Source organism: Leuresthes tenuis, unplaced genomic scaffold, assembly GCF_036924035.1.
Source record: "Leuresthes tenuis unplaced genomic scaffold, fLeuTen1.0.hap1 SCAF_12, whole genome shotgun sequence".
Lineage (NCBI taxonomy): Eukaryota > Metazoa > Chordata > Actinopteri > Atheriniformes > Atherinopsidae > Leuresthes > Leuresthes tenuis.
The window spans coordinates 16514849-16541663 of record NW_027325366.1 but is presented as its reverse complement, the minus strand read 5'-3'; the positions used below and the strand labels follow the sequence as shown (position 1 = coordinate 16541663).

The 26815-nt window shown below is 39.8% G+C and overlaps 2 protein-coding genes across 2 annotated transcripts; both read left to right on the top strand.

The window, feature by feature from the left end:
* The first annotated feature begins 5643 nt into the window (after positions 1 to 5643).
* On the top strand, positions 5644 to 21787 carry col8a1a (collagen, type VIII, alpha 1a). Its single transcript, XM_072396663.1, has 3 exons — positions 5644 to 5730; positions 16646 to 16949; positions 17993 to 21787. The coding sequence occupies exons 2-3, from the start codon at positions 16655 to 16657 to the stop codon at positions 19930 to 19932; spliced, it is 2235 nt and encodes a 744-aa protein (XP_072252764.1). The 5' UTR covers positions 5644 to 5730; positions 16646 to 16654; the 3' UTR covers positions 19933 to 21787.
* Positions 21788 to 23310: 1523 nt separating this feature from the next.
* jagn1a (jagunal homolog 1a) lies at positions 23311 to 26238 on the top strand. Its single transcript, XM_072397627.1, has 3 exons — positions 23311 to 23409; positions 24049 to 24149; positions 25161 to 26238. Exons 2-3 carry the CDS (start codon positions 24061 to 24063, stop codon positions 25621 to 25623), a joined length of 552 nt encoding a protein of 183 aa, XP_072253728.1. The 5' UTR covers positions 23311 to 23409; positions 24049 to 24060; the 3' UTR covers positions 25624 to 26238.
* The last annotated feature ends 577 nt before the right edge of the window (positions 26239 to 26815 follow it).

Here is a 26815-nt window from a genome sequence, read left to right as displayed (position 1 = left end):
AGGCCAGCTGTGAGTGGGGGAGTGTGTGGGCCACCTGTGCATTCACAGCAAACTCTCAAAGCTAAACAAGGTCTTTACACTCCCGGAGGCACACATACATGTACAGTAGAGTTATTACCGGAGGGTTTGGGTTGCCTCTGGAGACTGAGTGGAGACTGTTAGAAATCATAATGACTGGTCACAGTAGTTGGACTCAAGCCATGGGAGTTCACTTTACATATTTAGTTGCACTTTGGAGAATTAGAAAATATATCTATGATCAAGTAGTTTGTGTTGCCCTTAACCTAAATCTTCTAATATGTATAATTTGTGCATATGTCAGATAGTTGATCATTAAGAGACAAAGTGAGGGTCATGGGATTTTGACCTCAGTGGAATGCCTTTCTCTTTATCCCCACAGATGGAATGGAGGTCCATGAGAGAAGGAGGTGGTGGTGCCAGTTCTGGGAGCCTGACTGTTTGAGCCACAAGCTTGTTTTCTTAAAAAACTGAATAACAAACCTCTGGCCTTGTTGGTGGTGAGAAGGGCAATTTTTATATGACACGGGGGAGTCTTAAAGCCGGTGATTTATGGCTAGACACATGGTAAGGGGCAAGAAACAAGAAATACCCTCCTGAGTGTAGCAGGTGTGGGGTGAAGGCTGCGACACTTTGGTCATCTCAGTCAGTGACAAATGGGAGGAGATTTAACCATAAATCTGCTTTCAAATAGGACATGTAGGGAAATGGTGAAACTTATCCAACTGAATGTGGAGCTTTAAGAATAATTTAAAGAACAATAATTGGTGGACATAAAATAATCAAATAATTGCCATGTGAACGTGGGAATGATGTTATCAGCTGATATCCGTTTAGGTTTTCAGGTGCCAGTAATAGTAACATGACCAGGCAAAAATCTTTTCTTAATTGTATCTATATTGAAGCACTAGAATTCTGTGTTCCACGTGAAATTAACATAATTTCAACTGAATATCAGGTGAACCAAAGAAAACCTTTGTTTTTAATATCTAAAACAGTTCAGCTGCATGAAAATGGATATTTGCGCTGAGAAATGTCAGCTTTGTGGCAGCTGTTCACATATAAAAAAAAAAAAGAAAAAGAAACTTGCTTTCCAAAAGTACACAAAAGCTAATATTAACAATATAGAAAAATCATATACTGAGTAGAAATAATGAATGACTTTCTCTGTTGACAGTTTCAGTGTTTCAGTTTCAGTGTTTAATTTCCAGTTCAGTATAAGCTGAATAACAACATATCTCTTGGTCTCTGCCTGTTTGATATTGACATGACTTTACAAACTCGGAGCGCTCGCATACATTTGTCTCACATCATGCAGGTACTGATATCAGGTTGGGACGTCCAGCATGGGGGAAACTCAAGACTCCACAGCCATGAGAATGGACTCCACATGCTAATGTTAGCGTGCTAACAAACTAACTTGTTAGCTCAGAGGATATTCAGTAATATTTACTGTATCACAGTCACAATTTAGAGTTTACTATTTCATAAGCAGCACAAAATACAAATTACAGGTGAGAAATATTGCTGGTTTCTAAACAAAAACCACAATATTGGATTTTTAAATTTTTTTTCGATTTCTTGGTTTAGGTCACTCCGTTGTTTATGTACAGGACATGTTCAGTGTGAGTTATAAGGTCAGCGAAGGACGGTCAAGGTTCACAGCTCTGGACACTGGGGCAAAGGGTCAAAATAATAAAAGTCTGAAAAGAAAGAAGTGGATCACACACTTGTTGAAAAGCATTATGACCCTGATTTACTTGTTGTTCTCTGAAAGAATCCCCGCTAGCAGAGTGACATCATGAAGAGGTAAATATTAGTTCAGTGCGAGATCAGAATTGGGTAACAGAGGAATGTATCTTTTGAAAAAATATATTAATACAGTATGGGAAGCTTTGAAAAAAAGATTAGAACACTGGTTCCATCACCGGTGAGGGACGAATCACAGCCCGTTGATCAAATGTTGGTCATGCAGACCAATAAGGCCAATGGATCACCAGCATCGTGGGGTGTTCCTGGCTGGTCTAAATTCCACAGCTCTCTGTGCCTACAGATGAGGTGACACGGACACTTTTAGATGTTTACTTCTGTTTGCACTGCAAATTCCTGTATTGCCTCATGGTAAAGAGGAAAGGAACGAGGAATGTTCTGATGCCATAAACCCATCTGAAAATGTGACCAAACTATGGGACAGCAACTCTTAAACTGTTAAAAGCAGATTCTTAAGAGTGAGTTACTATGGTGATGGGCTCACTGTTGCTTCTTTATGACTGTAAAATGTAAAGAGCACTGCAAATAGAAACAGAAACAGAGACAGTGAGCTAGAGGAACCTAGTACATGAACACACCAGCACATACAGTTGAATGGACGTCACAGAAAATAGTCTGTGAGAGTTGATGACCAAGAAAGTGACAGTGACAAATGATAGACTTGGCATGGATTGCTTGGCCTAGGCTGTAGCTTACAAATGCATCCTGAGAGCAGCACTTTCCTACACATTCGTTTTTGAGCCAACTGCCTATCTGTCTGCCATGTATTGATAAGCAGTATATAAATGGGCCAAATGGGTGTCCATGTTTAGCCAGGATTCATCAGGGACTCTGGGCAATGTCAGGCATAATATGCATCATAAACTTTCTCAGGGTGCAAAGGAGGCGTGCCAGCTGGTGGGAAAACAAGGCCACTCAGTCTTGCATACTGCTGTATTACATGCTATGTTAGTGTGTTTTAAATAAGTACAAACAAAATGAGTGTATATTTGTGTTCAATGATGCTGTTTTCTGGACGCAAGTTGTTAAATGCCTGAACTGTGTTTTTATTTCATTCAAACAGGCCAGGAAGGTAAGTGCTCCCGATGGCCTGCTCATGACTCCTGGACTGCAGCAGATGGAAAGACAGTTGACATGCACAGTTTTTATTTCTTAATATAACATAGAACAAGGCTTCATTACTGTCGTAGAATGTTTTCACAACACATGTCCTTCCCTCTGTTTTCCTGCTCTACATACAATTTTCCTAAGTCCCTTTCACACAGCACAAAAGTTCCACTAATGCACAGAAACATCTGGCTTGTGTCTTCAGTGAGAAAAAGGTACAATCCACAATAATTCCCAAGTCGGTGGCATGAACCACACATTCAGTCCTTGTCCAGTCCCTCCAAACTTAGCTTGAATATATTCAACTGGTCTCAACTTAAAGACATTGAAGTAAAATATAGCAAAAGGTAACACCTTTTATCACAGTTTCACCAGAAATGGTACAATCTGAGAGTATGTCCAAACATTCAATATGCACTAGTTTCACAATCCAGGCTTCAAAATTGTGAGACAACTTTTTTTGGCAGATGTTTTGTGCCGAGTAGAGTCACATCAGGTCATGAAAACGGCAATAAATTAGTGTAAAACTTTGAAGTCATTTATGATGTACAAATTTCTAACCCTGACCCAGACCATGTATTTTTTTAAACGGTATACCTTTACATTTACATTAATCCTAACCATGTACTTTTAACTCCTAGCTAACTCAAGACTGGTGACATCAACGTTGCAAGCACGAATGTGTGGAAACATCATCAAAAGCACGACGAGAGCTGTATCACGGTAGAGAACCAGGGAAGAACTTGAATTTTACGATCTGTCATAAAGAGGATCTTAAGGTAAAAATATCGATGAGAGCATCTTCAAGTTGTATTCGAATCATGCTTCTCGTCCGACACATACGCAACATGAATGTTGGACATGGTGAGTCGAGTGTGGTGGAATGATATGTGTGAAGTAGCCCTTACTGAGTTTGGGTCTTCTCTCGTGTGTTGCAGGATGGAGGATGGATGTGGGGCAGTTATGAGACCTGTTGAGGCTTCATTAATGGAACAGGAAGAGAACTAAAGCACAAAGGTAAACACACACAACTCATTACCCCCTAGCTATCGTGTACCTTTCACACCACAACTCAAAGTGTGTGTCTATGTGTGTGTGTGTGTGTTGTATTTATTGCATTTATATGAGTTTTGTGTTTGTATGGGTGGGTAGGGGACAATTAAAAGGTAAGTTCTCAGAGATAAAAACTGCATTATAGTAGCTGGGCAGTAACTTTAAAGAAATGTGGCTTTTAATAATCACTTAATTCATGTCGTAAGAGCTATTAGGACAGGAAAATTGCAACATTATCAGACTAATGTTTTTACAGCATTGCTGCTCTCTGCGTAGATGAAAAATGTTTGATAGCTTGAGAGTATCCGCTGCATTAACAGTCTTCAGCGACCAAATCACACCTAAACTTAAGCTGACAAAGCTGACACCTGGTTGTTGGAGATGCAACTGGACATCCACCCTTTTACACCACTGTGTCGCTTTGAAAACCACACATATCCACTGTCCCTCATACAAACACACGCATTGAATTTGCCATCAGTTAAGACACACTGGTTTCTGTTCTGTAGCTGAAATCAGAAGAGCAAAGAACGCAGCAGTCTACGCACAGTCATACAGTATGTACATACCGTGTTTATTTAGGTGGTCCAACATGTCAGAGTTACTGTAGTTTGTTGTCAAAAGAAGGTTTTTGTGCACAGGCGTCAAAACTGCCTTGGAAACCGTATGACGTCACAGACCAACAAAGAACCTCTGAGTATAAGTGTATTTTTACTCTGAAGCTGTGGCTGAATGCTCCCTTCTTATTACTCATCGCCACAGTCGGTGCTGCGTAAAGTTTTCACACTTTTACGACAACCCGTCTGAAAGCAAGGTTGTCATTTTCCTTTTATTTCTTAATATGAATGCAGACGTTGACCTGACACTCCTGGTGGACAATCCTCGCATGACTAACACCTTAATACTGGTTTCAGTTTAATGTTGCAGACTTAACGTACACAGAGGTGGAAGAAAGCTTAAATAGCAAAACAAAAAAGTTAAATGCATTATTATATGAAGCCTTGCATTTGGATTTTAGTTTAGCAGTATTATAGAAGCATTAAAACGGACTTATAGTTAAGTTGAAAGTAAACATTCTTATTCGGAAAACAACTGAAAATAATGTACGTATTGTACACTAGATATAGCAACAATGCCAAAATAATGGCTTTAGAATTATTAGAAGTAAAACATCTCTGACTGTGCAGATAGTTCAAATTCCTTTTATACACAATTGTTCGCCTGTAATAAATCATAGATAAATCAAGATATTTAATCATAATCTTGAGTTTGTGTGACTGTGTGTGTCTTTCTTGCTTTACAGGGTTTTCCCAGGTGTCTGCCAGAACAAGTGATCTTAAACAACAAACTCCAGTGTGTCTGGGCTCATATACAATAGCTACTTTTTACTGTATTCAGTGGCCAGTCTATCATAGCATTAATGAGGGAAACATTCCTTTTTATCTTTGTCATCACCGTCGTCCGCAGCGGACGCTCGGCAGGGGGATGTGGGCATGTTTTGCCATTATACATTATAGCATAACTTTATTGGGAGGTTGTATTTACTCTCTGTCAAATTTCTATCCCTCCGTGCTATCCTCCATCCCTCCCTTTCTCCCTCTGTCTCTCCCACCCACCCCACTGACTCCACCCTGCAGCAGATAAAAAGCTGTGTCCACAAGGTGTGCATCTCTTATGTGCACATATGCTGGGGTTCCCTCTGTGTGGTTTTCTGTCTGCCTGCTTTTCTGTCTGTCAGTGAGACTGCAGTGATTATTCCACAATAAACAGCCACCCAGAAAGGTAAGGTCCTTACTAAAGCCAGTGCTTTCTATTCATCTGATTGTACTCGTTTGCCTTCATTCATATCTGTATTTTGCTGAACATTAAATTACTTTTCTGAGTTATACTTTAAGTGTTGTTCTGTGACGTATGAGTCAACCAACACATCTTGAAACGAGGGCTTTCCGTTTTTTTTTAATCTAATTGGGAAATGTGGTCAATGCTTCAAGAAAACCTGCTTGTGGTGACAGTTCACTGATGCATTCACTGCAACAGTAAAAAAAAAAACAATCCTAACCCTCCTTTGAAATTAAACTACCTTCGGCTTTTGTTAAGTTTTGAAATGTTTGTGAATATTTATCCTGAACTCACGCACGTGTTTTCAGGACAGAAGGGTCTTAGAAGCTCCACAAATGTGGCCTTTTGCTCAGGAGTATTATTTTTCCACGTCATCGGACTGCAGACAAGCAGGCAGAACTTCTCCAAAGCCAGACGAGTGTCTTTCAAGCTGCTGCATGCACAGCATCTCTCACAGTGTGAGCTATGCATCCATCTGTGTGTGAGAGACAGAGACTGTGCTTAAGGCAAATATCCATTCAAAGGAACTGTGTACATGCGTGTGTGCAGAAAGTTGAAGCCAAACTGACAGATTAATGTGATGGGGGCAAGAGCAGCAGTTTGGTGAGACCAGACTGCAGAGCAAATAGCTCCGTCTCTTCGGTCTGATATGCTTTATAATGCTTTCTTTCTCCGATGCTGTTCAGTATTTTGTCAGTCACAGCTACGCGACTCTTTCGTGACTCGGTTAAATCTTCATCAAGGATTAGGCCACCTGAACAGATATTTAGGAGGACCTCACAACTGAGGAAGAGTTGTTGAACAAAATTTGTATTCTTAGCCCATTATATTGACATTGGCTTAATTTTGAGCCACGTCTGAAATATCGTTGACGTTTTTGTGCCAGGTTTGCCGTCAACAAGTAGTATCAACACAGATCTCCCCCAACAAATACGCCCTCATACCAGAAAAATGGAAAATGTCGATGTAAAAAAAAGTGTAGCGATTCTCACAGTATGAACCCAAGATATTTAGTGACATTTAGTGTTTTCTCTTCGTTTCTATTTGGTAACATGCATCCAGCCAGAACAGTAAAGTGCTGTCATGCACTTTCTTCTTATAACATTCTAGAGGTGTTCTGGTGTTGAGAATACCAAGTGATGTAGTGTCCATCTTGAATTGGTCTGAACATAGTGTACATTTCCACTGTGTGATGGTCCATTACAGATGTCTTGAAACCCAGCAAAGTCATTGCCGACTCTAGAGAAGGTTAACATGATTTTTTTTTTTGCCTGGTATAGTTTGAAGTGGTATTAGCAAATAGAACTCTGTATTGCAGGCCTTGACAAAGGTTTCTCACTTTAATCTCTTGCCCATGTGGTTATATGAGCTATCGCTGAATGGCAGTTCTTGATGCAATGTTGTCTGAGGGATCAGACATAACTAATCCAACTTAGCTCTCTCTTGCTCGTTCACTGAAATTCGTTCAATTCATTGAATCGTTTTATGATATCGATGATTAGGAAGCAAATTACTTCCTATCTTCTTTTGAGGAACACTGATTTTTTTTCTTTTATTTCAATAATCTTCTTACACATTTGTTCACAAGCTGAAGATCTTCTGCCCATCTTTGCCCCCCAAGAACTTGGCCTTTTGTGGGTACTGCTTTTTGTACCGAATCATGATTACAATTATCCGTTGAAATCACCCATAAAGTCCCCAATGTAGCCCTGCCCAAGAACTTTTGGAACATGTTGCAAGTCTACAATAAAAAAAAAGAATGTTTATAGACAAATTAAATGAAGTAGACCATAAAAAAACTAGATGTATGAATCACTGCATTCTTTTTAATTATTATTGTCTGTAAATATCAACTTCTCTAATTCAGGGTTTTAGCATGCAAGTGTTTTTTTGGTTGTCAGTCAGGTGTTTTCCCTCTTGCTTGACTTTTTATGTAGTTTTGTCTTTTGTCTTTTTCTCTTTTCTTTTCTGGATCTGTGTCCATTACATTCAGGGCTGCCGACTTTTTGTAAAAGCAATTTTTTAGGAGGGCTTCAGTTACTTTGCTCGTGTTCCACAGCATCATTGTGTGCGGCCTATAGGTTTTGACCTTTGTGTGTAAAAGGTGCAGAAGAAGACCTTAAATTTTTGTCCGGTTCTCTGCACAAAAAGTAACCTTTCAAAAGGAGTGTGTGCTCATACAACATTGCACCCCCTGAATGCATTATTCAGCAAACTTTAGGAATGCACAGGACAAAAGGGCAAAAGAATGCTATGAAAACCGAGAATGATGGTTGGGCAAAGGAGAGGGAAAGGGAGGTAAACACTTGGTAATTTAGCTGCACAGCTGTGGCAGTGTGTGCGTGTGTGTGGAGTAGCTATGTTCGTCTGGTATGTGTGCGGGGTTTTGTTTGACTGAAAACGTTTGCAGCGTGACTTGAAGAGGTGTTAATTTTACAAGGTGTGCTTTGTGATAAAAGCTGCGTTTAGGGAGGCGAGGAGCTGCAAACGTTTTTTCCCTCTTCACTGAGAAACCACAACGAAAGGGCAGCTGAGATTAAGTGCTAGTGTGCTGCTGGCTTAAGCATGAATTTGCGGATGGTTTGCGGTGCAGAGAGGAAGGCAGAGCGGTTTGTCAAGTGGGATTTAAAGCTGCCCATTTTGTGAACTCGATGTAATTTTCGCTTAATGTTTTAGATGAACGCTTATCCTCATTCCTTTTTTTTGTGATCAATTGTTTATTGTTCTTTTTCATTTTAATAGAGGCAGACATTATGTGTTCAGGGTAACCCCATATAGAAGACAATAGCAGCTGTATCTGCCCCAACCCTCCCCCAACCCCCGTAGTAAGCCCAAGACAAGGGAGAACTTAAAAGCCTGCACAAGTATCTACAAGACAGTAAAAATAATTAGAGCAACAGATATAGTAATAATAAAGAGAAAAAAACACATATACATATATACATACATACATATACTTAGTAAAAAAAAAACTCAATCGATCACTCACTCATCCATACAATCACTCACTCATAACCCTTATCCCTCACCTCCCAAGGATTCTACAGGTGATCTCAACATAAACATCAATCCAAATACAAATTCATACTGCTACAATAGGGCACATATCCTTTGTTGAAGCCTTGACCAGCAGGAGACATTTTGTGCCTTGACATGGCGAAGTTGTGCTGTAGCCAACTCCATCTGAGCGATCTCCTTATGCTTGTCCTTATTCCTAAATGCTCCTCTATTCTTTCTTTTTTACACAAACAAACACACAGCATGGGCAAAGCGTTGCCCGTTCTGGTAACAGTGCTTCTCAACTTATACATCTCATCCCTTCTGGACTTTTCCCCCTCTTTTTGCTCGTCCAGTAGCATGGTGGTTTGAAGAAACGCACCGCCTCGACCTTTGACCTCCATGGCTGTCTGAAACTGGCTGCAGGTCACTGAACCAGCACATTTCCAAAGGCAGAACAGGGCAGGGCAGCCACACAAGATGGAGACAGAGAGTACAGAAATAAGAGTGATGGTGCAGAACAGTTACAGCTCTGTACACGCAGGAAGGAACGGAGACGGTGAGAAAAGCCTATGAAAGACAAGCGAGTTCTGGAAACACGAGGAGACTGCTAATATTTCCATTCGATGGATGCAAAAGAAGTGCTTTTGAGGAAGAATGTGGCACATTACTCACCTCTGTGTACTTGACTGCCACATCCATCAGCTGAGATCTCTCACTGTGTGTATATAAGCTCATGCTTTTGTGTACTATTGTGTGTGTGCGTCTGTGGGTGTGTGTGTGCGTGTGTGCATGATCAATAGAAAGCTGAACACCAAACACAGGTGTTTCCATGAATGAGGAATCTGCCAGCTGCGACTTTTCTCCATTATCTCCTTTCCGTTTTTCTTTTATTGAGATAAACAAAAAAATACTTACAATATGGGATTTTTAAATACAGTAGTACAGCAGCAATTAGATCATTTTTGACCAGTTCTTTTCCAAAAAATCAGTATATCAGTTGTTCTTTAGCAAACAGAGCTAAAGCACAATTTAATGATAAACATGATAAATTCACCACCTTTTCTCATTTTATTCGCAGTGCTACTACAAATTCTGTTAGGTAGACATATAATTATAAGAGTAATTCCAAATCAAAATTGTTCGATCGATGTCTATTTGTCTTAAGAAGATATTTGAAAGTTGAAAATTAGACATAAAAACATTTATCCATCATGTTTAAGTATTCATGTTCTGGTATTCTTATTCCTCACCTGTTTCTTGTGTATTGCATAGCTCTTGCATGATGAGATTCCAATTCAATTCAATTCAATTCAATTTTATTTATATAGCGCCAGATTACAACAATTGTCATCTCAAGGCACTTAAGTAATATAGTCCAATTCAAGCCAATTGGAATTCAATTCATTGTAATCATAATCCAATTAATTCATATAGAGCTAATTCAAAAAATTAATATCCTAGCTAAGGAAACCAACAGATTGCACCGAAATGTGTCTTCAGTCCAATCTCCCGTCCTGAGCGTGCCTGTGGCAACTGTGGAAAGGAACGACTCCCCTTTAACAGGAAGAAACCTCTGGCAGAACCAGACTCAGGAAGGGTGGCCATCCGCCTCGACCAGCTGGGGTTTGAGAAGACAGAAAAGAGGGAAAAGAGGGGGGAAAAACACCATAACGCCATTCAAAGGATATCTGTTGGAACAGGGAAACATAGGTTAATAACCACAATAATGTCACATGTACATAAAATCAATTTTGAAATTAAACAGGGGGAAAAAGAGAGCAAAGTGAGGAAAGGTGTGACAGATGAGGTCCCCCAGCAGTCTAAGCCTATAGCAGCTTAACTATGGGATGTTTCAGGATTACCTGAGCCATCCCTAACTGTAAGCTTTATCGAAAAGAAAAGTTTTAAGCCTAATCTTAAAAGTGGAAAGGGTGTCTGCTTCCCGGACATTTACTGGCAGCTTATTCCACAAGAGAGGGGCCTGATAACTGAAGGCTCTACCTCCCATTCTACTTTTAGAAACTCTGGGAACAACAAGTAAACCTGCAGTTTGGGAGCGAAGTGCTCTGTTAGGAAAATATCTTACAATTAAATCTTTAAGATATGATGGAGCTCGGTCATTAAGAACTTTATATGTCAGAAGAAGAATCTTAAATTCTATTCTGAATTTAACAGGGAGCCAATGAAGAGAAGCTAAAACTGGAGAAACATGATCTCTCCTGTTAGTTCTCATCAGAACTCTGGCTGCAGCATTTTGGATCAGTTGGAGGCTTTTCAGAGAATATGTGGGACAGCCCAATAATAAGGAATTACAGTAGTCCAATCTTGAAGTAACAAATGCATGAACTAGTTTCTCTGCATCACCCTGAGACAGGATGTTCCTGATTTTAGCAATATTACGAAGGTGAAAGAAGGCAGTCCTAGAAACCAGTTTTATATGTGCGTCAAATGATAAATTCTGGTCAAAAATAACTCCAAGGTTCCTCACTGTAGAACTAGAAGCCAAGGAAATACCATCTAGAGTAACTATATAACTAGACAATTTCTCCCTGAAGCGCTCAGGTCCAAAGAGAACAACTTCAGTTTTGTCTGAATTTAAAAGCAGACAGTTCTGAGTCATCCAGGTCTTTATGTCTTTAAGACAGGCTTGTAGCCTGACCAACCTGTAGGTTTCATCTGGTTTCATAGATAATTCCAGAGTTCACAGCTCGTATGAACGGGTCCAACACCTGAGTTTCTGCTCGGCGAAGGGTGACTCAGCATTAAATGAGTCTTCTCGCATTGCTCGTCTGATGGACAAATTGCTGTTCTGTTTATGAAAAATGCCAAAAAAGATTGACATCTGGAAGCTGTCAAAAGAAGCGGGGGCACACAGATGGACACTGAGACACATACATGAAACATACTGTAGACTTACAAGGTGGACTACTTGGTGGTTTGATTATTTTTTCAAACTGTGGGTCCCAGCGCAGATGTAGAGAGCTCCGTGATGTATGACCAACTGCAAACTTTCCAGGCAGCAAATTTTGAATAATGTATGTTCTGAATACGGATATTTGTGCCTCCTTGTGCTGATGTCTCATGGTTTGCGTGCAGTGGCTGTCTGTAGAAGGGCCTTTGTTAGCCATTTTTGTGGCATAGTTTTAAGGAAGGAAATGTCCTTGTGTTCTAACTGAAAAATTACTATTGGATGGATTTTTCGATGTTCAGTATCACCATTAGATGAATCCTAATGATTTAGAAGTCCCAATATTAATGTCTATACTTTTAAATGGCTGAGTGGATGGTCTACAGTTAAAGTGAAAGCACACATTCATGTCATATTTGAGACCAATTCAAAAACTTCAGTCTTCTTTTAACCCTTTTTCATGATTGTGTACAAAAGTAAATTTGGAAAAAAAATCTAATGGCATCCATACCCTTAGCTCCACTAGCTAAAGTGGCTGCTAAATGTCAATAGCGTTTCCATAGGGTGTCAGAAGCTAAGAAAGTTGAACATTTCGGGTGTTGTAGATTTATATATTTAGAAGATGGACTACAAGTGAAGGTCTGAATATATCAGTTGCAGATTATCTTCTATGGTGTTTCAGCAGTTTTTATTCCCTGCTTTAATTGCAGCGCTGTCTCATATCAAACATATTTATAAAATCGATGAGGAGAAATTTATTATTGAGGTTAAGGATTATCCCCAGTTATACAACCTGCAGTCCAAATTATTAATGAAACACATTTCCTGGTGATTTATCGCTCTTTAAGTTAGAGGTTTAAGTAGTGGGTTTCCTCCTTAAACTTCTCATTTCAATATAGTGTCTGAATGTTTCATTTGTATAGTGAACTTTTGTTGTTATGTAATTCATTTTAGTATGGTCATTATGTGTTTCATAGAAGTTCAGGTTAAATCCCACTAAATGGTACAACTATGCCATCTAGTGACAAATTGATACCTGCATTGTCCCTTTGTTAGCATAGTATGAAATTGAATCATAAACAACTACTATATGGTAGCATACCAGCTGCATTTTCCAACCTGAGAAATGTGACCTGAGGAGCATGTGAATGTAAAAGCACATGTGAGGCTAACACTTTCATTCTGAGTATCTTAGCATGCTAATAATATTAGCATGTTGCTGGGTGTAATATAGCTGTACAGAGCATCTAAGACTGACTGCGGTCTTAATGTCTGTAATGTATTATCAAAGGCTGTGAACTAAGTGAAACTATGCTCATGCGATGAGAAATAAAATGAAAGTAGCTCTAAATCATACAGTGTTAATGGTCACAAACACCCCCAGAATGACCATAAACTTTTATGTACAAGTAACACAGCTATAGAAGACACAGACAGTTATTAGACTATATAAATGATCGTAAATGATCTTAATAGTGCAGACAAAAATTCAATTTCAAAATATTTGGAGATTGAACACATCCAGAAGTATAGTTGACCAAATGCTGCTCCTGTTTTGACCTGTGAGCAATGTGACGATTGACTATCTGAGCAGCTGCTTGTCTTGGTCAGAAGAATTGTACATTTTACAAGTATTTTTCCAGGGTATGTTAGGTATGTTCTACACGGTTAGGGGTAAGAGCATCATGTTCCAGTGTTTAGCTGAAAATGTTTTGAAAATGAAAAATGAAAAGAAAATGGTGCCAGCAGCATCATGTCCCACACTGCAGTGATGACATGACTGTTCCAAAGGTCTGTTACGTATTAAACCCCTGTCTTCTAAATCACTATCAGTAAGACTGTCCTTAGTACATTGCATTCTCATTGCAAATTTTGCTTCTGTTAAGTCTTGCAGTATATGAAATATACATTTTGACAGCTGAAAACTTGATTTGGAGTGGAAATTATAAATGAGTTCAGTTGTGATCCATCATTGGCAAAGGAAAACCCCCAAAATTTGATTTGTTTTTCTCTGTTCTACGGTGAATGAAATATCGTTTTATGAGATTTGCCAGTTATTGAGTTCTGTTTTTATTTTCATTTTATATGGAATGAAAATGTCAAACATTTTTGTTCCTCCTGTTTAGTTGCAAATGAAAGCTTGCCTGGGAGTCATGATTGAGAGTTTTGTCTTATTCTGGTGCGCTTCTGCTTGAAAAGCACTACATAAGAGTTGAAAGAGTCAAAATGGTTTAAGCAAGTGCGTAAAACAGACAAATGTGAGTAACAGTTCACAAGTCAAGCCATTGTTACTCCCCACAGCTGTACCACATTTAAATGTGACTGCCTTCTGTATGGACCCAGAGAGACGAAAGAAGCAGCTGACATGACTTAAATCATTGTAATAGACTTCTTTATAGAAACTTTGTTATAAGCCAACCATCTGTTATTCTGTTTCCATGAATAATAATCCAAAAAACATAGAAATTGCAAGTTAATGTTTACGCTGGAGTCAAAAGCTGGCCCTCATGTATGAATAAGCCACCAGGGAGGCAACACTTATGCAGAGCAATGCGTTGGAGAAAAACACACAAATTAAAGACAGGGGGTGTTTCCATCACTCTGCTGTCGCTACGACAATACTTCAGTGTTGCTATGTGACACTGAACAGACCTTTGTAGTATGGACACACTGACCAGCAGCTGCGAGTTTTTTTCAGAATATTTCCAACACTTTAGAAATATCTACGCGCACACAGACACACATACCAAAACTGACCTGGGACGTGCCTAAAGGGCCATAAAACTGTAAAAATGTTAATGATGTTGAAGATTTAAATTGCCTGAATGAACATGATGAGTGACCAGAGAATTGTAACATTTGTGTGTACACTTAACTTTAATCTTTCTTTTTACAATTCTTTCTGCCATTTTCGACCTCGCTGGTGTGCTAACCCCTTTTTGGAGTTCATATCAAAAGAACATCCTGATCTTCTCAGGATGTTCCCAGTGAATTCCAAAATAATAGACAAATCGTCAGCGATGATACAAAAAATAAAATAAAAATCAAGCTGTCCTACAAATCAGTGTCCAGAGAAATACAAATACCTGTCAGAGACACAAGATAAACACAGCCCTGAATAAACCTTTAAACAAAACACGTGTTCTTTGGGAACGGAATGGTTCACTTTATGGTGTCCGTGTTTATGGCCTGCATTCAATTTTTTTGTCCAATAATCACATTTTTGACCAAAAAGAGTTGCAGTTGAGCTGCAAAGTTCGGACTAGTTCTACACATCTTATTAGGGTTATATTACAACCCTCTGTCATTAAAACACAAAGTTTTCAGCTGTCAGCAGTTATTTAAGGAACAAGAAGATGAATAAACATTAATGAGCCTCTCAGCTGCTCTTCCACTTATTATATATTTGGTCTATCCCAGTGGTATCATTTCCATCCCAGTCATCCAGGTTCAGATGTGCTCTTTTGTTATTGACAAATCACCTGTAGATGCTAATAATTCACATCCCAAATTTACATACTTAGTGTTCCATCCATTAGCAGCAATTTGGATCCTTCCCACCCTTTGACCTTTTCTCAGGCATCTGGTAATTTTGACATGGCTGTGCCACTGTCTCTTCCAATGAGAGCTGGTCTTTGAAGGAAATCCACCTAGTTTCCACAGCGACAGAGGCCAGACATGCCAAAGTGTACAGAGGAATGCCAATAACTTTTTTAACAAGAACCGGAGCTATATCTACAAGCTGGTTTGAAGTTGTGATTTAGTTCAGTATCCTTGTCAATATCCTTGTCAATACTATGAGTCTTAAGACTTTATTGAAAGGTGGTAGGAAGAAATGGATTACGAAAATGCGTAAGTATAAAGGTTCCATAGCACGTCAAATGTACACTATGTAGGACAGTGCTGACTTTTAGGTAATACTAGTATATGCAGGCTAACAAGAAGAAATGGAAGGTATAAGTAAGAGGTTTGGCAACAGAAGACTCAATAGTGTTTCAGGGATGAAAACACAGTCTGACAAAGACTAACGACATAGATAATCAAAATGCATGGTTAACATCAGAGCATTTATAATACTCTAGATAATTAATGATAATTAATTACTTAGTACTGGCAAAAAGCACACATTTCTTTGAAATGAATGACAATCTCAACAGTATAAGTTTACCAATGACTGAAAACATGAACGTCATCTACGAGCCTAGACTAAGTGAGAAGGTTTGAAACATGAAGATGATCCCAAGTTTCTCGGGTTAAAATATTCAGACACACCTTTGCCAACAAATACTTGCAGGAAAAAATTCATAAAAATCCACCAAAGACCCGATATCCTCAAAAAACTTTCTAAAAATGGGGCAAAGTTTAACCTGCAATCTAAGAGTATGCCAGACAGTCACTCCTCTTCCTATCACACACTATGCTGAGGTTTGTGTCCTGAAACATTTGACCTTTGTGTGAGCATTCAAGTTGAAATGAATCAACATTCCATGTTTAAATCAACACCAGACTGATATTATCAATTGTTCACTTAGTAATAATCACATATTGACATAAAACTACTTTTGTACCAGAGTTGTAACATTTTTATATGTTAGAAAATACCATCATGTCTTACATCAAGGTAAGTCCAAAATTAGATACAATTTAAATATTTGATAGCTCTGAGAATGACCATATTAAACGTAATAAAACTCAGATAAATGTAAAAGCTGTTGTCTTCCGATGTCTTCTGTGATACAATGTCAGTGCAGCTGTGTAAAACCACTTTACAGCTCCATTGTGAGGTTTAAATGAATATCCAGCAGAGGGAGACAGAGTGTGACCTCTCATAACAGACAGAGTATGACTCAAATTGCTTTACGGTGTAAACAGAGCTGTCCACTTGGCTCAGCTAAGTGATACTGAAAGTTCTGCTCAAGTGATATTTTGCCCGATCTTCTTCCCATACAGGCTTTGGCCATGTCTTTCCTCCCTGCCCCCCTCCTCCTAACTCTGCTACAGCTTGTAGTCCTTACATATGCAAGTGGTGGAGCCTATTATGGACACAAACAACATCCTCAACCATACCAGCAAATGCAGCACATCCAGCACATGGGAATGGGAAAAGGAGGCTTTCCTCAGCAACAGTACCTTGGCAAAGACGTGCCCTATATGCAGTATCCCCACTATAGAAAGGAACTCCCGCAGATACCCAGGCTAAAAGGCAACGAAAACACTCGTAAAGGGGGCAACTTTAATGGTGGCCAAGACAAAGGTAAGAAATTATTTTACTTTTAAACAAATACCACAAATCTTCACAAACCCAAGAATTGAGAGCGTGGACGCGGCCCAGCATGTGCCAACAATAATTAAATTGAATTGAATGATACATCATGAATTCTAAAGGGAATATAAATTGCTGTGGTATATTTTGTTGACCAAAAGAAAAGATAAGAACAATTTACATACAAACAATATAGATAGAGCTAAAAGTCATTGTCCTTAGTCATTGTGCTATTGCGGTGGGCGGGCATGACTTGAACCCTGTTCCTGTAGTCACTGTTCTAGTATAGCTGGAGAGGACCTTCTCGTGTCTCACCAGTATACTGTTTAGACTGTGTACAACGTAGAGCATATGTGTATGTTGATGGATTTGTGCAGCATTTTTCTTTGCACAATCAGCTAAACTGCTCCCAGAGCTGTCCCACCACAAAGCCAGTCTTCTTTTTTCAATTTGCTCAGTTTTTTTTTTAAGTCATTAGCTGTACAAATTGCAACTTTAACACAGACATTTGAAATTCAAAGCCTTTTCAAGAAGTAAGGTCTTCACTGTTACTTCTTGTAGACAACCTCCGTGTTGCCTTTCCAGTTCAACCCGTTATCCAGGTAAACATCTAGATATCTAATGTCCTCCAGATCCTCAATCTCCTTTCCCAGGAAGGAAATATCCTGCATCTTATTCCTGGTCCTTCTAAAATCACCAATTTTCTTCTTTGTCTTCTTTAAATTCGAGATGAGTTGATTGTTGTCACACAATTTCACATATTGGTCCACCTGTACCCTATACACAGCTTGTCATCGTTCGTGACGACAGCACAATAGTTTCTTATCCTTAATAAAAATATATTAAATTGTTAGTTATAGCATTCTGCAGTGCATAATTAATGCTATTGTTGGGGTTTATTTTCTACACCTAACTACTTTTTATCTCCATGTGGATAAAGTGTGTTCATTCATTTGGCAACTTCATAACTAAAAGTTCATTCCTGTATTTTCAAATACATAATTTCTACATTAATATCTATATAATCCTAACAGGTCAGACAATCACTCAAGGTGCAGAGGGAATTCCCCAAGGAGAACCAGGTCCATCTGGACCACCTGGACCAGAGGGACCTCCAGGACCTCCTGGACCTCCAGGGAATGGACAGCCAGGTCCAGCAGGCCGACCAGGACCTCCAGGTCCACCTGGAATACCTGGAGTAGGAAAACCAGGGTTGCCAGGGTTGCCAGGGAAATCAGGAGGGAATGGTGAAGCTGGACCTCAAGGAGAAATGGGCCCAAGGGGTGAAGAAGGGCCAGCTGGTCAGCCAGGGCCTCAGGGTCCCCCAGGACCACCTGGACTTCCAGGAATAGGTAAACCAGGGGTACAGGGATTATCAGGGCAACCAGGACCCAAAGGAGAGCCAGGTCATAAGGGCCTGCCAGGTCTACCAGGATTACCAGGACCCAAAGGAGACAAAGGGATGGGTCTGCCAGGACAACCTGGCCACAAAGGGCTCCCAGGGCCTCATGGACCTGCTGGTCCTAGAGGCTTGCCTGGTTTTGGGAAACCGGGGTTGAATGGGGCACCAGGTCCACAAGGACCACCAGGAGTTAAAGGACATCCTGGAGAACCAGGACCTCCTGGGCCAGCTGGGGAAGGTGGACAGCCTGGTCCATCAGGTCTACCTGGTCAAGGAAAGCCTGGTCAAAATGGTCCGCCAGGACAACCAGGTATGCCAGGTGGAAAAGGCCACCCAGGGCAACCGGGCTTGCCAGGAAAACCAGGACTGCCTGGATTTGGTAAACCAGGACTCCCAGGACCAAAGGGTGATAAAGGAATGGGTGGGCCACCCGGACTTCCGGGACCTAAAGGAGATAAAGGTTATGGTGGATTACCTGGCTTGCTTGGACCTCCTGGACCGAATGGCCCACCTGGTCTCCCAGGTCCCATGGGACCCCCAGGAGGTATGGGTGCACCTGGTCCTAAAGGAGACTGTGGAGATGGGGGACCTAAAGGGCTTGATGGATCCAAGGGTAATCCAGGTCAACCAGGACTACCTGGTAGGAATGGTCTGCCAGGAGACCGTGGAGAGCCAGGTCCAAGAGGTCCACCAGGACCAAGTGGTCCCAAAGGAGATGAAGGCCACAAAGGTCTACCTGGCATGCCTGGTCCCCCAGGAGCTCATGGTCCAAAAGGACAAGGTGGAATACCTGGCGATGTTGGACCCCAAGGTCCTAAAGGAATCCCAGGACTGGATGGTGCAGCAGGACCAAATGGGCCCCCTGGTCCTCCTGGGCCTAAAGGAGATAATGGTACTCCTGGTACACCAGGGATTGCAGCTAATGGTAATCCAGGTCTACCTGGTCCAATAGGACCCCGAGGAATAGAGGGCCCATCTGGACCTCGTGGACAACCTGGTCAACCTGGCCCTCCTGGTCCACCAGGACCACCAGGGGTAAACGGTTTCTCTCCCGAAATGTCTGGAGTTCTCTCTGAAATGGGCCCAGGGCTAGATGGTGTTAAGGCTGGAAGTTATGGTAAGAAGGGAAAGTATGGCAGCGATGGGGGAGAAGTAATGGGCCCAAGTAGTGGGCTAGAAATGCCAGCATTTACTGCTGTGGCAACAACTCCTTTTCCACCTGTGGGCACTCCAGTTGTATTTGAGAAGCTCTTGTACAATGGTCGCCAAAACTATGATCCCCAGACTGGAATTTTCACCTGTGATTTGCCTGGCATTTATTACTTTGCCTACCACATTCATTGCAAAGGAGCTAATGTGTGGGTGGCTTTGATGAGAAACAATGAGCCAGTGATGTATACATATGATGAATATAAAAAGGGTTTCTTAGATCAAGCATCAGGGAGTGCAGTATTACCTCTACAGTCTGGGGATACAGTGTATATTCAGTTGCCTTCAGATCAGGCCTCTGGACTTTATGCAGGGCAGTATGTGCATTCCTCTTTTTCTGGGTACTTGTTATATCCAATGTAATAACACAATTTTTTGGGAGAGAGGCCTAAATGAGAAGGAAGAGAAAACTTATTTTGTATAATATAAGATATGATCATACATTATCTTAGACTGACCAATCATCTAATGTAAACAAAATGTTGATCTCATCAACAGAGATGAGGGGACAAGATTTATATCGTAAAAGCTTGTAGCCGTTTTTTTAAATGGGAGAACAAAGATCTTTTTTCTTTTGAAAAATATAAGAGAATTCGCAAACGGCACACAAAGAACACCTAGAAATGGCTTTAGATGTATTTTCATACACAAAGGTGCAAGAAACCCTTAAGAGTGCAATGTGTTACTATGTACAAACACGTGAAGAGAGCATGTGAAGTATATGTAAAAGATGGCAAAACAAACTGTACAATGCTTATTACACTGTTGCAACAGTGTCACATTCAGTCCCTGCACAACTTCATAATTGGCAGCTAACTCTTGCAGCAGAAATGTGAAAGAAAAACATGATGTGCAAAACATGATAACATAAACTATTTTGGAAGGAAATTATTGTTTATTTATGCATGCATATTCTTATATGAGTACAGCTTTTGTCTCTCTACATATAAAAGCAACTGTATAAAGAATTATCTCCTTAGAAAGACAATGCAGATCATTATGATGTTTTGCGCCAGGGCAGATTGTACATGTTTTGTTTTGTTTCTCTAAAGTGAACACATTTCTTGTTGTGCAGCCTCAAAACGACTGACTTATGGGGAAAGTTTATCTTATTCGAATTTTCAGTGTACTGAATGAACTTTATAGGTGCAACCTAAATGACTATGAGTTACATCAACTAAAATGAAAAGTTATAAAATCACAAGATCCATGATGGAAATGCATACATCCAGGGCACCAGTGACACGTGGTTGACTGTTCATTTGCTTACCTTTGTGTACTTTGAAGCTTAAATGTTCAAAAGTCAAATGGGATCAGCAAGCTGTGCAAGTATGTCACTGACTACCTACAGCTTTTTAGTGAGATCGAAAGAGATTGTATTGTTAATTTGATGTTTTAGTGTTTGCAGATGGTGTTGTGGGTGTACAGCTGTAAACAATCTTGTGAAAAAAAAATACAGATTTAAAAACAATATACAAAATTGCTCTGAACAATTGATACCACTTAACACACTAAATTAAACATTACAGCAGAGTCAAACGGAAAATCTTCATAATACAGTAATAAAAACACACGGATACATGTGGATACATGCAAACGTGAACTTTGGATGTTAACATACACATGCATGTGAACAACTGCACAAGTGCTAATACTCCACACAAAAAAGTTGTTTCTCAGTCAGTCCTGCTGCCAGAACACATATCTCTTTTTGAACAAATACCCAGTATGGGGCTAGTTTAATTCAAAGTCAAAAAGTTAAGTGAAATCCTTTTAATTTACTGCTTCAATTCAAGATTCATTCAGTGTTCTATAATTGTTCTGTAGGACATTAATTAAATTAGGACATGAATCAAAGTAGAGGCATATCATACGTTACCTGTTTTAGCTGCAATGGGTTATGTGTGCATTCAAATGGAAATATTTAACAGTGAGATTATGTTATTTCTTTATAAATGAGATAAGTACACCAAGTTCCACTGTGACCTTGACATGCTTTATTTAGTCAGTTTTGCTGTAAAAGTCAGTGGACTCCAAAGCAAGTACTGAATGTTGCAACAATTCATAAAAAAACGGTTATGTCAGTCATTTTTTAAGCAGATCACCAACATGCAATGATGAAAACATACAGTTCTCCTTGAAAGGAGAAGAATCATGGTGCTAATATTGTCATCGTAATCGAATAATCTGTGTATTAATGTGTCAAGTTTGTTATCACTGTCTGTTTTTTTCTAAATAAAATTTGTTTATTTAAAAAAAGAAAAAACGTCCTGGGCATTATCTTGAACTTCAACAACAGCCAGTCGGCGCCACAAGGTTGTAAGAGGGCTAAATATCAAGAAATGTTTGAATCGTCGGCTCTCACAAGTAGTGGTTATTGACATTTTACACTGCAGAACAGTTTCACTGTCAAGATTATAAGGCAAGAAAAAGTCACATGCAGGACATTACAGCTTTTTTTTCCCCCATTTGCTGTAATTGAGTTGAGAGTCACGTCTTATGGAAAATTGGGCAGTTCAAATTGAAAGCATACCCACAATGATTATCATTGTTATCATTATTTGATAATAATTCATGTGAATTGCATTAAAAGACATTTAGTTTGTAAATCAGTTTTCATCACTGAGGCTGTGTCAGAATTAATGGCTTGTTCTGAAGGGCCCCAAACTTACATTTTGCTAAAAGTCAAATCCATCACCAGATAACAGCGTAAAACGTCTGTTAGCAAAGTGGTCAACTATCTAGGACTACGGAGCTCCATTTACCAGGTGAGCTACAGACTTGTGTGCCAGCTGCTTTGTGTGAATTTAACTGAAAATGTATTTGGCAATATGCAAAATTGAAGAAAGGCATTAACTGACATAATAATGGATTTTGTTAAAATAGACACTTTTTATTTCAGTTACATTTGACTGAGTTGCCAACGCACAAGAGAAGGTGTATTTTGCTGCAGAGAGCACATTCCTAAATTAAGGTATGTTATCAATAAAAACGTTATATCAATTTATATTCTGGCATACAAATCACAGAAGGGCTTGAAGCCAGCTCTTAGTAAGACAAGTGCCCACAGCAGGCTCACACTTACTACGCTGAAGTTGGCTTCCGATTGATAGCTTCCGAAATCATTTTCTGATTTGTGAAAAAGGACCATTTCACTGCTTTTTTTGCCTGCTAATCACCTTAGACTTGGTCCTGTATGAAAACTACAATAGTTAGACTGCTCAAATCTGAATGAAATTATTATAAAGAGGCTGTTGATTAATCAATACCTTATTTGGGATATTTGGGATAACCAGTTCAGATTTGAGTAGACTAACTATTGTGATTTTCATACAGGACCTAGTCTAGGGTGATCAGCATGTGGGAAATAAAGCAGTGAAATAGCCCTTTTCTGCATTTTCACAAATCAGAAAAAAAATTCACAAATCCCAAATAAGGTACTAATTAATCCAGATTTGACCAGTCTAACTATTGTAGTTTTCATACAGGACCTAAATTTATGTGACGAACATCCGAAAAATGCAGTGAAATGGCCTTTTATGCCCATCACTTTAATTCACGTATTAGAACTTCAGCGTCGTCTCACGCGTGCTAAATAAAGAATATTTACAAAGTTGGTTCAACAGTTCGAAATGTCCCAGCTCCAGATCAAATCATGAACTGGGTGTTTCAGGAGCAGATTAGAGATGCTGATGCTGATGCTGCAGCCGGATGGACCTTCGGGTGTGTTGTGCGCACGCGCAAAGCTGTTTTTCAATATTTATCACCTATTCTGTTAATCCTTGTGCCAACGACAAGCTTCAGCAGCCGTAAGAAAATACGCAGCGGTGAACATTGTCGGTAAGTTTGATTCTAGTTGGTCTCAGTCTTTATTGTCGTTGCCGACGCTAAAAAAAGACGCTAGCTAAACATACATTCATCAATATGTTCAAAGGAAATACTAATAGGAATCTTGCTAGTAGCAGCAGCTAATGCGCTAGCTTGCTTCAAATCACAGCCCAGTTAATATCACAGAAAATGGTCATTTTTTATTTAAATAGTCTAGCTTGTGAAGGCATATTCAGTGTCATTTATTAACTTGATTTATCCTTTAGTCACTCCTGCCTCTCATGTCCGTGTTTAATATTGGGATATGTCTTAAATAAGTCTAAATGTGGTGTGCTGATGCCTAAACAAAAACCAGGCACAGCTATTAGTTTTTCTGATAAAGTTCTGAAACTTGAATGTCATCAGTTTTTTCATGACTGATCGTTTGGGTCTTTCTCATGCAAGAAAAACTCATTAAACATCTTGAATTTCTCAAGTTGTTCTGGATGCTTTAGAGTATTTGCATAGGCACTGAAGACGTAATTATTAAGGGAAATTATGATATATGTGTTGTCACAGTTTACCCTCATTCTTTAAACAATTAGTTGATGAACTGATGAGAAAACGTTGCTGCCCTTGTTGCGTCGGGTCATTTGTTTTGTGTGTTTGAAGGATTCTCTCAACATGACGTCACGTGTTGGCTTCAGAGCTGCTGGTACCAATGGAAGTGACTTCAAACACAGAGAGAGGGTGGTCCCTCATTACCAGATGAGGTGAGTATCTATGTCAGGTGTAATCTTTATCTTTGAAAGGAAATGGGGCTCAACTGTCTGAGTGGTGTGCCCATAACAACCTCTCCAAGAACATTAAAAAAAAAAAGGAAATCGTAATTGATTTCAAGCAACACAGAGGGGAGCTCTATTTCCAGGCCTCTGGAAATAGACTGAGCGGAGGTGGAGACAGTGCCTAGTTACATTTCTGGGGGTTAACATCAGCAAGGATCTTAAATAGTCTGTGAACTGTGCTGCAATTACAAAATGAAAGACTCAACAGAGACTTTACTTCCTCAGAACATGGAGGAAGATCCATCTGTCTGAAAAGCTGCTGGAGTCTTTCTACCGCTGGTAGAAAGCGTTTTGATATACTGCATAACTGTCTGGTTTTGGAACTGTTCAGCAGCTGACAGAGCAGCTCTCCAGAGGGTGATTAAAAACTGCACGGGGTATTATTGGCCTCCCCCTGCCCCCTCTGGAGAACATCAACCAGTCCAGGTGCCGCGGCAGGGCTTCTAACATCGTTAAAGACACCACACAATCCTCTTCACCACTTCTCCACTCTGCTGCCCTCTGGAAAACGGACACGAAAGACAAGCACTGCCAGATTCAGGAACAGTTTTTACCCAACAGCCATTGCTGAACTGAACAGGTTTCTACCCTGCCCATCCACCCCGGTGACCTCCCAACAATCAACCTAACCATTGACTGAATGCCATAGCCACTTTATATTTGCCATATGCCTCTCTATATCTGTCACAAGTCACTTGATATTACAGTTTGACCATAATCTGCTTATATCACTCTCATTGTTTTATTCCTCAGGAATATTTAAACCTGTGTGAACAGGTTTGGGGAGGATGAGAGGGAGGGCCGGTGGGAGTATACATGCTAGTGTATGTTTACAGTTGTTTTAAAGGAGTGACACCGTGATTTTGTTGAGTGCAGAACATGCAGCGACAATGAAGCTTTCTGATTCTGAAATGCGAGCATCTGCTTCCTGTTTTGCAGTGCTCCGCTGAAGTCAGAGGTACGGAAGCTCAACTTGGTCCACCTTCTACTCTGGCTGCTGGTGGCTGCGCAAGTGACTGTCAGCCACTTCAACCTGCTGCCACATGAAACCGTGTCCATGCCGTACCAATGGGAATATCCCTACCTGCTCAGCCTCCTCCCTCTGCTCCTCAGCAGCCTGTCACTCCCAAAGAACAATATCAGTTACCTGGTCATATCCATGATCAGTGGGGGGCTGTTCTCGGTGGCGCCTCTTATTTACGGAGGTATGGAGATGTTTCCTGTGGCGCAGCAGCTCTACCGCCATGGCAAAGCCTACCGCTTCATTTTTGGCTTCTCAGCAGTGACTGTGATGTACCTCATCATGGTGGTCGCTGTTCAAGTGCATGCCTGGCAGTTGTATTACATGAAAAAACTGTTAGACTCATGGTTCAATGCCACTCAGGAAAAGAAGAAGAAGTAATGGATTGAAAATAACTGCAAGTGGGGGAAAAAAACAACAACTTTTTTTTTTTATCCTAATTTGTACATGTGCGATAAGTTTTATTTAGGTTAAACTACTGATTCATCAACATAACATAGTATAACACCCTTAAATCCAGTTCTCTCCAACACAGAGTTTTAAAATAGAGTAAGGTGTAAAATCTGTTAAGGAACATAAATTCCTGGATCATTATTCTTGATTGACACATAGTCAGAATTTTTCTCAAAGCGACATTTGGAAACATGACATTTAATGACTTTTCGCCCTCCTCAATACTTTAGTTTGGCTTCTTTTTTTTATCTAAACAGAAAAATAGGTCTTTTAGTCCCAGGATAATGCAAATTCTTAAAGATATGGTACTAAGATTACTACAGGTGAGACATTAAAGTAATCGCACTCATAACAGAGTGAGTTACAATAGCAGGAATTGTTCCCGCACTGCGATTTTGCCTTGAAATACCTTTTAGTTTGTGTTAAAGAAAGCCGGTTTACCTTTGCCTCATATGTGCTTATGCTGTCTCATTACTAGGTCTACCTCTACCTCTCACAATGTTATTTTGTAAATCTATAAAATGAACAATAAAAAAAGAGAAAAATGGCAATCAGAATTTCTGTGCGCACTGTTATTTTTAGTTTAGATATTCTCATTCAGGCTCAGAACACAAAGCGCTTGTGGCATCTACAAAGACTATAACGTGCATTGTAAGCCAAATAAATAAGCGGAGGCACGTTCGGTTGCATCTTTGATAGAAAGTCTTAAAAGAAAGAATTTAAATCAATAGATATGTGTGCCACCATGTTTTCTGAAATGATAAATTGTCTGACAAGTCAGAAATACCAAATATGTTCTTCTGAATATCAAGGTGAGTTGCTCCTCTTGTGCTGGCAATATTTTTGTTTTTTAGATAATAGTTTCATGGATAACTAAGCCCTTTTCTTAAATTTTGATTTAAATTTGAAAGGGAAGATGACCATTTTTTTTGTTTTGCATTACAGGAGTAAAGTCATCAACGTATGACTGACAGTATCAATGACATTTTTTTGCTATAAGGATTTTTTGGATTGATTTTAAATTTTAATTCTTATATAGTACATACACATCGACAGTCAAAGTAATCTTGACCCAACCCTAATGCTAGTTAAACTCCATAATTAACGAAGTCAGTATCAG